This window comes from Narcine bancroftii, chromosome 4, assembly GCF_036971445.1.
Source record: "Narcine bancroftii isolate sNarBan1 chromosome 4, sNarBan1.hap1, whole genome shotgun sequence".
NCBI lineage: Eukaryota > Metazoa > Chordata > Chondrichthyes > Torpediniformes > Narcinidae > Narcine > Narcine bancroftii.
Window position 1 is genome coordinate 26,605,757 of NC_091472.1, and position 13,852 is coordinate 26,619,608.

Here is a 13,852-nt window from a genome sequence, read left to right on the forward strand (position 1 = left end):
GAGCTCACGACTGTGGATCCTCCTCCCCTCCACCCCACCCGTCCGAGGATCCTCATCCCACCTGCCCATACTAACTCCGGATGCCCCAAATGTGGACCTACTACCTGGTCTCGCCCATCCGAGCTCCCAAGGCCTTCAACGACGCATCTAATTACGAGGTCAAAAGTTTGACCCGCGTAAAGGTTGACCCTCCCCTTTTTATGGCCCCCAAAAATTTAATAATTACACAAGTATATACAGTATATCAATGATGAATGTAAATGTCTCAACTTTCTGTTACTTCTTCAGATTAACATATCAATGAGAAAGTTTTAAATATAATGACAGACTTCCATTAAAAATTCACTTGAGTGCCTCTACATACTAAATTTTTAGGTGTTACACACCCTGCTACATCAATCAAAAACATCTCAGTGAAAAAAATCTTATGAAGGAGAAGAGACATTTGTTATGTCAGAAGTAACATTTGGCCAAGCCCACCATTTTTTCACAGGTGCCCTGTTTAGGTGCTTTTGCACTTATTTTTATTCCCATTTGAATAAAACTTTCCATTTCATCTGTACACCACGATGAACAGACCCAAAACAGCTTTGGCTACAAGTTACATGAACTGCGACCCTACAGCATGAATGAAGGAGGAAAAGAAATAATGAAACAGATTAAAAAACTGACACACAGACATTGTAAAAAGGAACATGGATCAGGGAGGATCGGGGGACTTGTGAATGTGACAGTGCAAGCAGTGATAGAACCAATACTAAGCAATTTTTGAAACAAGAGATGAGAATATACTTAAGCAGATGAATGCAATTTATTTACAAAAAATGCAAAAGCATTCATGATATTTCCAAGAACTTTTGGAAATCAGGTTTGGCTGACTATGCATTATTTTCACTTAGCATTTTCCAACTTGGTTAATGCAGACCATCTCCTTCAGTGGGACGTGCATTAAAAAAGCAAGCAGAACATTCTGCACATCAGCATGCTGTGGACAGATGACCTTTTGCAGCTTGGAGTAGTCAATAAGGTCAGGTCGATGTCTGTGGATGAGCGCACAAAGAGCAAGGCCATCTTTCCAGCTTTACAAATGAGAGTAAACAAGATTTTAAGCACAAATTACAGCACCATTCTTCAAATGTCTGCTTGTAAAACTTATTTTAAGGGGCAACATCAAACTAGTTTAAAAAAAATACAAATTAATCTATTTCAGTAATAATTTCCTATTAGCACAATTAACTTACTGAGTGTCAGAAGGATCAAACTCACTTGAACAAAGATCATGATTCACAGGTTGAAAATAATAGCTTTTAATCAGGACATATTAAGTGGGAAGGAAATACTTTTCAACGCACATTTTAGTAGAACTAAATTTTTGGCAAAAGAAAATGCAGTAAAGTGACCCTGTTATAAATGCCAAACCAGAAGATAAATGAATAAGAAATAGCAAGATGATTATAACATATAACATAACAATTTACAGCACGGAAACAGGCCATTAGGCCCTTCTAGTCCACACCGAACCAAACACTCCTCTCTAGTCCCACCTCCCTGCACAATGCCCATAACCCTCCATCTTCTTCTCATCCATATACCTGTCCAAACTTTTCTTAAATAATACAATTGACTCCGCCGCCACTATTTCTCCCGAAAGCTCATTCCACACGGCTACCACTCTCTGAGTAAAGAAGTTCCCCCTCATGTTACCTCTAAACCTTTGCCCCTTAATTCTTAACTCATGTCCTCTTGTTTTAATCTTTCCTCCTCTTAACGGAAATAGTCTATCCACATCCACTCTGTCTATCCCTTTCATAATCTTAAATACTTCTATCAAATCCCCTCTCAACCTTCTACGCTCCAAAGAATAAAGACCTAATCTGTCCAATCTCTCCCTATACTCTAGATGCTTAAACCCAGGTAACATTCTGGTAAACCTTCTCTGCACTCTCTCCACCCTGTTTATATCCTTATCTGCTTTTTTTTGATGATTACTGTCAGTCAATATCCATTCAGAGCAGGTTAACAGTTTCATTGGTTCTTGCTTGTTTCACCGAGGCAATATTGAGCAAAAGAGAGAATTTGTAAAATGGACGGGTCCCAAATCGGCCTTAGCAAACTCCAGAATGGAGTTGAATATAATCAAATAACTGGTACAATTGCAGTCAACCAAATCGGTGACCAAGTTGCAAATGTGACCACCTAGGTATAAACATATGAAATGCAAACAAGTTACAAAAAGAATCGAGTTCAAGTAGGATGTACATTACCCTGACCCTGCTCTACCATTCACTTAAGCCCCTTTAACATTTGTATTCCACTAAATTGGCTGTTCAGTGTCCTGGGATAGGAATGGGGGTTTGGCTTTTCACACTTGACAACTCCTAAGTGTGAACTCTTTCACACTTGCAAGAAGCTATCCTTAGGGTTAGGACTATTCTGCCTTCTACCAGTGACGTCATGATGCAGCGAGTGATGGTGGACCTGCCCTAAATCCTGATCAATGTATTATGATCTTATAGTTGAATAAAATTAATCATGCCTAATTAAAACATAATTAATCTTTATGTACAGCACAGTATGAGCCCTTCAGACCCTGTTGTTGCTGTGCCAACCTTTATAAACCTTTAGAAGGAACCGTGGGAAAATGCTAGCAATAAATAGCAATAGTGGACAATTTTTAAACAGAGTGGGAAAGTTGGTAGCTCTATAGCGCACAATTCAAATAGCGTGGGAAAGTTTGTAGCATTATTGCATACAATTTATAAATACTGTGGGATAAAGCAAAGGCAGACCAGACCTCCCAGAATTCCACGTGGCAGAGAAAGGGCTGTATGCCTGGTTGCATACATGGTTTTATTGCCACACTGCATTCTGGGAAGTCAGGTCCGCCATTGCTTTTTCCCAGTCTTTATAAATTGCGCGTTATGGCACTACCAACTTTCCCACGTTGTTTAAAAATTATCTGTTATTGCTATTTATTTCCTCTCTCTCCTGCTGCGACTTTCCCACGGCAAAGTTCATACCTTCATTTTAATCTTTTCTTCCTTCACGTTCCTGCACTCACGGAAAAACTTGGGTCATTTCAATCCCACAAAGAAAATGCCCATTTCACACTTGCCTGACTGCAACGCCAGCGTCTGCAGGCGCCAGGGATTGTACTAGGGGTCGAGGCCGTCAAACCCCAGCATGAGATGACGTCATCTGACTCCAGTGTTGAGGTGATTTTGCCTTCACCCTAGATACTTTAAAGGCTGATTGGCAGTTAATTCTTGGGATCACTTACAAGTGTGAAAAAGGCTCAAAGTTAGAGCCAAAGTGAACTTCCTTGCCTGTTCCCGCTCTCCCCCACCGCCCACCGCCCCCCCCCCCCCACACCCCCCTCCACAAATAACTCTGGATTTCTTCTGTGATAAAGTGCAAAATCACCTCTCATTCCTTTAAATTCCAGACCCAGGCCCATCCGAGTTATGATTGAATGAATTGTGTCTATATTGTCTGGAGGTTGGTCTTCCTATTTCTGAGAGTTTGACAAGGAAGTGGCTGTTAAGATGTTTCCTCTGGTGGGAGATTTGAGAACCAGGGAGCATGCACAATTCCTTTCATTCATCAGATAAACCTGTGCACTGCCTCCAAAACTATTTACTGGCCTAAGAAGACAAGTGATGCAGCACCCAAGGTTTTGTCACACCAAACCTCAGCAGAGCTGCGGGAAGACTTCCCTCACTTGGTTGTTTGAGTCTCGATGAAGGCTTCAAACAGTGGAAATCCTTCCCCTTCCCCTCAATGATAATGCTTAACCTACTTAGTTCCTCCAGCAGATCATTTCCCCCCCCCACCCCCCCCCACCTTCCCCCCGCTAGATACCAGCATCTTCAGGGTCCCTAGCTTTGGAAACTCTTTGCCATGCCTGACAACTGGTGTCAAACTGAACTGTGCATCAGGCTCAGAACAGAACATGCCCCATAGCCTTCAAAGTGTAAAAAAGTGTTATTTTGTATTTCCACAAGTCTTACTAGACTAGAATCACTGTTTATTTCCTCAAAATCAGTCAATCGAAGTACAGACATTTTCGAAAAGGTGACCTTAATTGTTTGGAGAATCACAGAACAATGATGGAAAGAGGCTTGTTATGGTGAAGCCAACTGCAGGAAACATCTCTTTTGGCCCCTGTATTTGTGCATTTTCTTTTCTCCTGAAGCATTCAGCAGCATGCTCTCTGTCAGATGGTACCAGTTATTCAAGGAATGGATTCCAAATCCCAATGACTTACCGAAAGCATTCAGCAGCATGCTCTCTGTCAGATGGTACCAGTTATTCAAGGAATGGATTCCAAATCCCAATGACTTACCGATTGAAGAAATAACTAATCTCATCTGTTATGGGGTTGGGCGAGTGAAAATGCATCAGAGACAAGCATTGAGGGAATGCGGTGGGAAGGGAAAGGAGAGAGAGTAATTGGATACAGCAAAGTGATGAATAGATGGCTCAGCAGAATAATGAGTGGGGAGACAGAAAATGCCAACACTGAGAGTTGGTTGTTGGAAAGGTTTACACACTTGTAAATTATTGAACCTAGGCTTGGGATTTAGCGGTGGGAGAGCATCACATGAATGGTGAGCTTGAAGAATTAAAGGTTATATGGCGGTGCACTCGCTCTGAGGGAACCGGCACCGCTTGTAACGCGATATGGCGGGGCAGACCTGGGAAGATGGCACCATCGGGGGCTTTCTTCCCCAGGCAAATCTCCCACGTGGGACGCGCTCCAGGCAGCTTCTGTGACATCATCACGCACAGGGTGACTGAGCCAGCGCTGCCCTTAATGGGGCACGTGCCAAATTCAAATAGAAGTCGTTAACGACCCTCAACATGGTGGTTGTGTCTCCCTCACTGCTCACACCGCCACAGTGGTGACCCCGATGAGCGCAGACGAGTTTCTGGACTCCTGAACACCATGGATTCGGCAGAGATTAACGCTGACTCCATCAAGCTTCCCCCTTTTTGGACCCACCGAACGAGAACGTGGTTCGGGCAGGCGGAAGCACAGTTTCAACTCTGCAACATCTCCGCAGACGCCTCGATGTTTTACCACGTTGTGAGCGCTCTGGACCAAGATACGGCGGGGAGGGTGGACGACATCATCCACCACCCCCCGGCTGTGGGCAAGTGCACCGCCCTTAAAGATCTGCTGCTGGGAACTTTTGGGCTAACTCCCCAGCATCGGGCTTCCAGGCTCCTACACCTGGATGGGCTTGGAGACTGTAGTCCTTTGGCGCTGATGGACGAGATGCTGGCTCTGGTCGAAGACCACAAGCCTTGTTTTCTCTTCCACCAAATATTCCTGGAGCAAATGCCAGAGGACATTTGGCTTCACCTTACGGACGAGGACTTCTCAGACCCAAGAAAATCAGCAGCCCGTGCGGACGCCTTCTGGCTCATGAAGAGGGAGAACATGGCAGCCCTCAACCTGGTGGCACGTCTGGGAACTAGCTGACCGCCGCCCACCCCCAAGACCAAGCCACAGGAGGGCCAGTCACCCTGGTGCTTCTATGACCAGCGCTGGGGAACACATGCCTGTAAGGGCTGCCAACCCTGCAGGTTTCAGGGAAACGACCAGGCCAGCCGCCGTTAATGGCTGCAACGACTGGCCGCATGAACAGCCTCTTTCATGTGACAGACAGGTCCAGCGGCCGCCGATTCCTGGTGGGCACAGGGGCCGAGCTGAGCGTCCTCCCCCCCCACCGCATTAGAGACTCGCACCCGATCTCGTGGCCCAACCCTGCGGCGGCCAACGGCTCCACCGTCAGGACCTATGGCACCCACAGGGCACAGATCCAGATTGGGAGGGAGAAGTTCCACTGGAGGTTCGTCCTAGCCTCCATGGGCACTGCGCTGTTGGGGGGGGGGGGGGGGGGGCGACTTCCTGAGGGCTCAGTGTCTCCTGGTCGACATGAAGGGCAAGAGGCTGGTCAAGGCCCGAACGTTCCATTCCACATGACTGGACACAGCAGATGCCTGCAGGCCGTAGCCGCCCCCAGAGATGAGTTTGCCGACATCCTCCGCGAGTACCCCGCCATCCTAGAGACACATTTCAACGCCACCGGGCCCCAGCATGGGGTCTTCCAGCACATCGCCACTCAAGGACCCCACTGCCACCTTAGTTCTCCAGACTCCAAGAGCTCTGAATCGTCTGGCGCTCGTACAGTGCCTGGGCCTCACCCCTCCATATGATCCCAAAATCGTCTGAGGGGTTGGAGACCATGTGGGGACTACCGGTAGTTGAATGATGCAACCATCCCTGACAGGTACCTGGTGCCCCACATACAGGATTTCTCCGCCAACCTCCACGGTGCACGGATCTTCTCCAAGGTGGACCTAGTGCGGGGATACCATCAAATCCCGGTGCATCCAGACAACGTGGGTAAGATGGCCATTATCACCCCTTTTGGCCTCTTCCAGTTCCTGCATATGCCTTTTGGCCTAAAGAAGGTGGCCCAAACATTCCAGCGCCTCATGGACATGGTAGGGAGGGATTTGGACTTTGTGTTCATTTACCTGGACGATATACTTATTGCCAGTCGCAGCCGCGATGAACACAAGGCCCACCTCTACGCCCTCTTTGCTCGCCTGGTAGATTTCGGTCTCATGGTCAACACGGCCAAATACCAGTTCCACAAGGAGACCCTCCAGTCTTGGGGCACACAATTTTGGCGGCCGGGGCTACACCAGTGCCGGAGAAGATGGTGGCCGTCCAACGTTTCCCCAAACCCCCCACCCTAAAAGGATTTCAGGAGTTCATGGGGATGGTGAACTTTTACCATCATTTTTCCCCGGGGCTGCTCGCACCATGTGCCCATTGTTCACGCTGATGGCCACCAAAGAAAATATCCTGGCTGGAAGAGGCGAATAAGGCTTTCGTCGCGACGAAGGAGGCCCTAGCCAACATGACACTACTAGAGCACCCAGGGCCAGAGGCGCACACGGCACTCTCCGTGGACGCATCAGCTACGGCATTGGGGCAGCGTCCTGGAACAGTGGCTCGATGGACACTGGAGCCCACTGGCCTTTTTCAGCAAGAAGCTGCGCCCTCCAGAACTCAAATATAGCGCCTTTGACCAGGAACTCCTGGCGCTGTACTTGGCCATCCGCCACTTTTGCTACTTTCTCGAGGGCAGGCTATTCACAGTCTTCACGGACCACAAGCCCCTCACCCCAGGAACTGGTGATGACCAAGGACCGTGGTCTGCCAGACAACAGTGCCACCTCTCGTACGTGTCGGAGTTCACGACCAACATCTGACACAGGGCTGGTGAGGATAACGTGGTGGCAGATGCACCCTCACAACCCGCCATCAACACTGTCGCCTGCAGCCTAGATTACGCTCAACTGGCCCAGGCCCAGAGGAACGATGCAGAGACACATGCCTTGCGGACCGCCATTTCGGGCCTCAAACTCGAAGACGTCCAGTTGCCCAGCAGCCCGGACACAGTGCTCTGCGATGTGTCACCCGGTAGTCCTGCAGCACTGGAGAGCGAGGGTCTTCTGTCTAGTCCACGACCTCGCTCACCCAGTGGTAAAGACGAAGGTGCTTATGGTTGCAGAGTGGTTCATATGGCATGGGTTCAAGAGAGAGGTGGCGGAGCTCGCCAGGAACTGCACCAGATGCCAGATCTCCAAAGTCCACCAACACACACAGGCTCCCTTACAGAACTTTGACTCGGCGGCTCGCAGGTTCCAACACATCCATGTCGATATTGTTGGACCCCTGCCGGTGTCACGAGAGGCTCGTTACCTCCTTATGGTGGTCGACCGCGCCACAAGGTTGCCGGAGGCTATCCTGATCAAGGAAGCCTCCGCGGAGATGTGTACCAGGAGTCTGGTCAACCAGTGGGTCGCCCGATTCGGAGTCCCGGCGCACATCACCAGCGACAGGGGCGTTCTGTTCACATCCGCCCTGTGGACCCAGATGGGGAAACTCCTGGGGGTGAAGCTCCACCACACCACACCACCCACAGTCCAATGGGTTGGTGGAGAGGTTCCACAGGCTCCGAAGGCATCGCTCATGGCCAGGCTCTCTGGACCAGATTGGGCGGACGAGCTACCCTGGGTCCTCCTCGGGATTAGCACGGCACCTAAGGAGGACCTAGTAGCGTCGGCGGCGGAGATGGTGTACGGTGCACCGCTTTCCCTACTGGGTGAGTTTTTCAGCTCAGACCCCGGCACCGCGGCCACTGACGCAAACCTGGTGGACCTCCGCAGGAGACTGGGCTCCCTGGCTCCCCCACCCACGCCACGGCACCTGGCCAATCCACCTCCCCAAAGAACTCGATTCGACTCAGTTCGTTTTTGTGCGAAGGGGGCCGCAAGGCACACTGCTGCAGCGACCGTTCGAGGGGCCGTACAAAGTCTTGCACTGGACCGGAGGAGCCTTTACCCTCGACATTGGAGGGAGGGAGGAACTTTTTACGGCCAATCTGGACATCTCAGCCAGTGCAGGCAGCCAAGCCTAAGCAACAGGGCCGCCCGCCCAATCGGCGGGATACGTTGGCAGTTCTGGGGGGGGTTGTGTGGCGGCACACTCGCTCAGGGCGAACCAGCCCCGCTTGTAATGCTACGTGGCGGGGAGTCCTGGGAAGATGGCGCCATCGGGGGTTTCTTCCCCAGTCAAATCTCCCATGTGGCACGTGCCCTAGGCAGCTTCTGTGACGTCATCACGCACAGGGTGACTGAGCCAGCGCTGCCCTTAAAGGGGCACGTGCCAAATTCAAATAAAACAGTCATTAATGACCCTCAATGTGGTGGTTGTGTCTCTCTCACTGCTCATACCGCCAGTTAAGAAATTATTTGATCATGCAGGTTTCAATCCTGGGCTTTACCAAGAAAATCACCAGGACACACCGTGGTCCAGATTCCTGTGATGATTCAAAAGCAGCAGTGCATTGGTAATGGCTTCAGTAGAGACTGCCTAAAGAAATCTCTTGGTGCCTGCCACATTGACCACCACCAGTGGGCTGATATCGCCTCAAACCGTGCCTCACAGTTCGGCGGGCAGCAACCTCCTTTGAAGAAGACCGCAGAGCCCACCTCACTGACAAAAGACAAAGGAGGAAAAACCCAACACCCAACCCCAACCCACCAATTTTCCCCTGCAACCGCTGCAACCGTGTCTGCATCGGACTTGTCAGCCACAAACGAGCCTGCAGCTGACGTGGGCATTACCCCTCCATAGATCTTCGTCCGCGAAGCCAAGCCAAAGAAAGAAGAAGAGAGTGCATGAGTGACTGATGCCTGAAAGTGTCCAGTCATATTTCCAGTGATACAAATGATGATGAGGTGGGATGGCGGCAGCACTGCTGGATCTGCTGTAATGGAAGCACTGCTGCGGACCTGCGGGAAGTGGCAAAAGAGTATTCCTGCGGGTCCAACCATCCAGTCTAATTGCAGTCAGCTCTATAATAGGCTTGTAAATGGAGCTGACGGTGGTTTTATTTAAAATTCCATGACCGTGGGGTCTGCACCCAAGATGGCAGCACCTATGATCGGCCACTAGGGGGTTGCTGACTCCGATGAAGTGGAGGGCTGGCACCGGGCACCAGAATATAAGGAGGCCACCCCCGCCCCCCCCACCATCTGATAAGAAGAGGAGGTGATCCATGGGACATTGATTATGGCGGCAGACCAGTTGGGGATTTCTGAAGCTGAAGGACCCGCACAGGCGGCAGGCTGTTTGTTGATGATTCGAGGCGAAGAACCCATGCAGGCTGTGGGCTGTTGGAGACTGCAGTCAAAGGACTTGCACCAGGCTGCAGACTGACGGCTTGAAACTGGCTGAAGGGGGATACCAGTTAACAGAACTGGAGTGTTAAGAAGGTGTCAAGGGCACTGAAAGGTTCCTAATCATATCGGATGTTTGGATGTGGAGCTTGGGTTGCTGATGGTTTGGACCAGATTCTTGAGTGGCCGCAGGAGAGCTGGAGGCAAATCCCCAGAGACTCGGTGACTCTGGAGGGGGACTCACTTCTCTTTCTCTAACTTCTATCCTGGCTGGAGGTGCTTCAGGTAATTTGCCGTTGGCAAATCTATCTGCCTTACAGCAGACAAAATGCAATTTTGTGTAATATGACACTGTTTTTATGATATGACAACAAATTGAATCTTGAAGGCAACTAATATAATTTGAAAAAACTGCAGTTGTTAGTAATCTGAAATTTTAAAAAAGTGAGAAAAGGCTGGAAATACTCAGCAGGGTCAGGCAACGTCTGTGGCAAGAAAGCAAAGCTAATGCTTCCTGCCAAAGTCACGATGTCCTTGACCTAAAAATGTAAAATTGGCTCCTCTTTCCTCGATGCTGCCCAATGGTGAATATATTAATATTAGCAACATTTTAAATTTAAATTTAGACATGCAGCACAGAAACAGGGTCTTTCTGCCCACGAACTTGTGCCGCCAAATTACACCCAAATGACCCATTGCGTTTTGAAGGGTTGGAGGAAATTGGAGCACCCGGAGGAAACTCATGCAGGCATGAGGAGAACTTACAGACAGTGCCAGATTTGAACCCCAGTAGCTGATGCTGTAACAGCGTTGTGCTAACCACGGCTATCGAGTTTTAATTTCAGAAATGGTCACTGTTGCATGGCACCCAGCTGTCAGGAAGCAGAGAATGGAATTTCAATTGCATCATTCTCCAGGAACAAAAAGTATAATATAGCCAAATCTTAGGCTTGTTGAGCAAGTTCAGGGTGGCACAGAAAGTGCAGAGGTTCGAATCCAGAGCTGTTCTCCTCATCTCTGCATTGGTTCCACCAGGTGCTCCAGTTTTCATCCATATTCCAAAGATGTACAGGGTAAGTACCATAAGTTAATTGTGTGTATTTGGGTAGCATGGGCTTGAGAGACAGTAGGGCCTGTTACTGTGCTCTATCTCCAAATTTAAAATAAAATTAAAAAACAAATACATTTTAAAAATTAGATATGAAAAAGCAATAAATCACAAGATATGGTACCATTACTTCAGCAGAATTGAGGGTAGAAGAGGGAATGGGGCAAAAACGAAGCCAAAATTGGTCAATTAGATCAGTCATTAGATCATAAGAGTTTTGTGTGTGTGTGCCCGATGGAGATGTGGGGGGACTGGTAGTCATGGTGGGGAGCTGGCTGATGGAGGACCTCAGTTTTCTTCAGGCTGACTTCTAGGCCAAACATTTTGGCAGTTTCCGCAAAGCAGGACGTCAAGCGCTGAAGAGCTGCCTCTGAATGGGCAACTAAAGCGGCATCGTCTGCAAAGAGTAGTTCACGGACAAGTTTCTCTTGTGTCTTGGTGTGAGCTTGCAGGCGCCTCAGATTGAAGAGACTGCCATCCGTGCGGTACCGGATGTAAACAGCGTCTTCATTGTTGGGGTCTTTCATGGCTTGGTTCAGCATCATGCTGAAGAAGATTGAAAAGAGGGTTGGTGTGAGAACACAGCCTTGCTTCACGCCATTGTTAATGGAGAAGGGTTCAGAGAGCTCATTGCTGTATCTGACCCGACTTTGTTGGTTTTCGTGCAGTTGGATAATCATGTTGAGGAACTTTGCGGGACATCCGATGCGCTCTAGTATTTGCCACAATCTCAGCTGCACCATTTCATCAGATGCAAGGATCGACAATGAGATAGACAACAGACTCGCCAAGGCAAATAGCGCCTTTGGAAGACTACACAAAAGAGTCTGGAAGAACAACCAACTGAAAAACCTCACAAAGATAAGCGTTTACAGAGCCGTTGTCATACCCACACTCCTGTTCGGCTCCGAATCATGGGTCCTCTACCGGCATCACCTACGGCTCCTAGAACGCTTCCACCAGCGTTGTCTCCGCTCCATCCTCAACATCCATTGAGTGCTTTCATCCCTAACTTCGAAGTACTCGAGATGGCAGAGGTCGACAGCATCGAGTCCACGCTGCTGAAGATCCAGCTGCGCTGGGTGGGTCACATCTCCAGAATGGAGGACCATCGCCTTCCCAAGATCGTGTTATATGGCGAGCTCTCCACTGGCCACCGTGACAGAGGTGCACCAAAGAAAAGGTACAAGGACTGCCTAAAGAAATCTCTTGGTGCCTGCCACATTGACCACCGCCAGTGGGCTGATATCGCCTCAAACCGTGCATCTTGGCCCCTCACAGTTTGGCGGGCAGCAACCTCCTTTGAAGAAGACCGCAGAGCCCACCTCACTGACAAAAGGCAAAGGAGGAAAAACCCAACACCCAACCCCAACCAACCAATTTTCCCCTGCAGCCGCTGCAACCGTGTCTGCCTGTCCCGCATCGGACTTGTCAGCCACAAACGAGCCTGCAGCAGACGTGGACTTTTACCCCCTCCATAGATCTTCGTCCGCAAAGCCAAGCCAAAGAAAGAAAGAGATCATAAGAAAAAGGAGCCAAAATAGGGTATTCAGCCCATCCAGTCTGTCCTGCCATTCAATCACGAGCTGATCCATTTTCCCACTCAACCTCACTACCCAGCCTTCTCCCCATAACCTTTCATACCCTGGCTAACCAAGAACCTATCAATCTCTATCTTAAATGCACCCAACGACCTGGCCTCCACAACCATCTGTGGCAACAAATTCCACAGATTTACCACTCGGGTTGAAGAAATCCTTCTGCATTTCTGTTCTCAGCCGGCATCCCTTAATCCTGAGGTTATGCCCTTTATGTCCTAGACTCTCCCACCAAGGGAGAATCTTCATTTACTCTATCTATGCCTTTCAACATTCAAAATATTTCAATGAGATCACTCCTCATTTTCCTAAATTCCAATGAATACAGACCAAGAGCTGTCAAATATTCCTCATATGATAACCCTTTCATTCCTGGAATCATCCTAGCGAAACTCCTTTGAACTGTCCCCAACATCAGAACATCTTTTTTTAAATGAGGAGCCCATAACTGGTCACCATACTCCAAATGAGGGCTCACCAGTGCCTCATAAATTCTTAACATCATATCCCTGCTCTTCATTCTATTCCTCTTCAAACCAAAGATGACCACTTTAGAGGTTTTGCTCCTCAGCCTCTTTTCTACTCCTTAAACTTACAAGCTAGAAAAATCACCTTGAAAATGAATTAATCACATGGTAACGATTTCATCTTGACGTTCTTGGCATGCGTGAGGACATACATTTGAAAATTTCATTTCCCCAGTCTACAATCACAGAGGGGATATTCCAAGCTGAGAATGTACAAGTCTGTGCGTGTGCTTCCAACACAATAATCACAACAGCTGTTTCTCATCGTGGGCGATCTATATTGCTCTCGACTTGCCTTGTATGGAAATTCTGCACATTTACGTTCCGATACAGGGCAGTCTTTCTCTGGCACCAGAGGAGCAGGCCTTCCTTGGCAGATGTCTCTGTGGAGTAAAGTCAGTGAATCAAGTTGTTAAGCAAGGTGATGCCGTGACAAGTTCAATCCATCAAACAGGCAAAAGATGGTGTAAAAAGGTGAAGAGTTGCATGAAGCTGAGCAGTGTCCTTCCCAACAAAAGCATGAATGATTTGAGTTAAAACACAAAAGTCTGCCGACACCGTGGTTGAAGTAAAAACACAACGCTGGAGAAACTCAGCAGGTCAAACAGTGTACTTTATATAGCAAAGACAAAGATAAATAACAGACATTTTGGGCTTAAGCCCTTCATCAAGGTAAGGGATTGAAGGGGTCAAGCCTGAAACGACTTTGATGAAGGGCTCAAGCGCGAAACATTGGTTATGTATCATTATCTTTGCTATCTAAAGCAAACTGAATGATTTAAAGTCACAAATACATTCTTTGATAGTTTACATTTCTAGTGTAACTCTATCCTCATTTGTTTTAATCCATT

The 13,852-nt window shown here is 48.5% G+C and overlaps 1 protein-coding gene across 2 annotated transcripts in view; it reads right to left on the reverse strand.

Annotated features, from left to right (window-relative positions):
- The window catches only part of LOC138760415 (alpha-actinin-2-like), a 134,891-nt gene that overhangs the window by 49,936 nt on the left and 71,103 nt on the right, over positions 1-13,852 (reverse strand). For both annotated transcript variants that reach the window (XM_069930984.1, XM_069930983.1), the window contains exons 5-6: positions 13,297-13,384; positions 1,001-1,079 (exon numbers count right to left, since the gene is read on the reverse strand). In XM_069930984.1, coding sequence (XP_069787085.1) covers positions 1,001-1,079; positions 13,297-13,384 — 167 coding nt within the window. The remainder of the gene's footprint in view (positions 1-1,000; positions 1,080-13,296; positions 13,385-13,852) is intronic.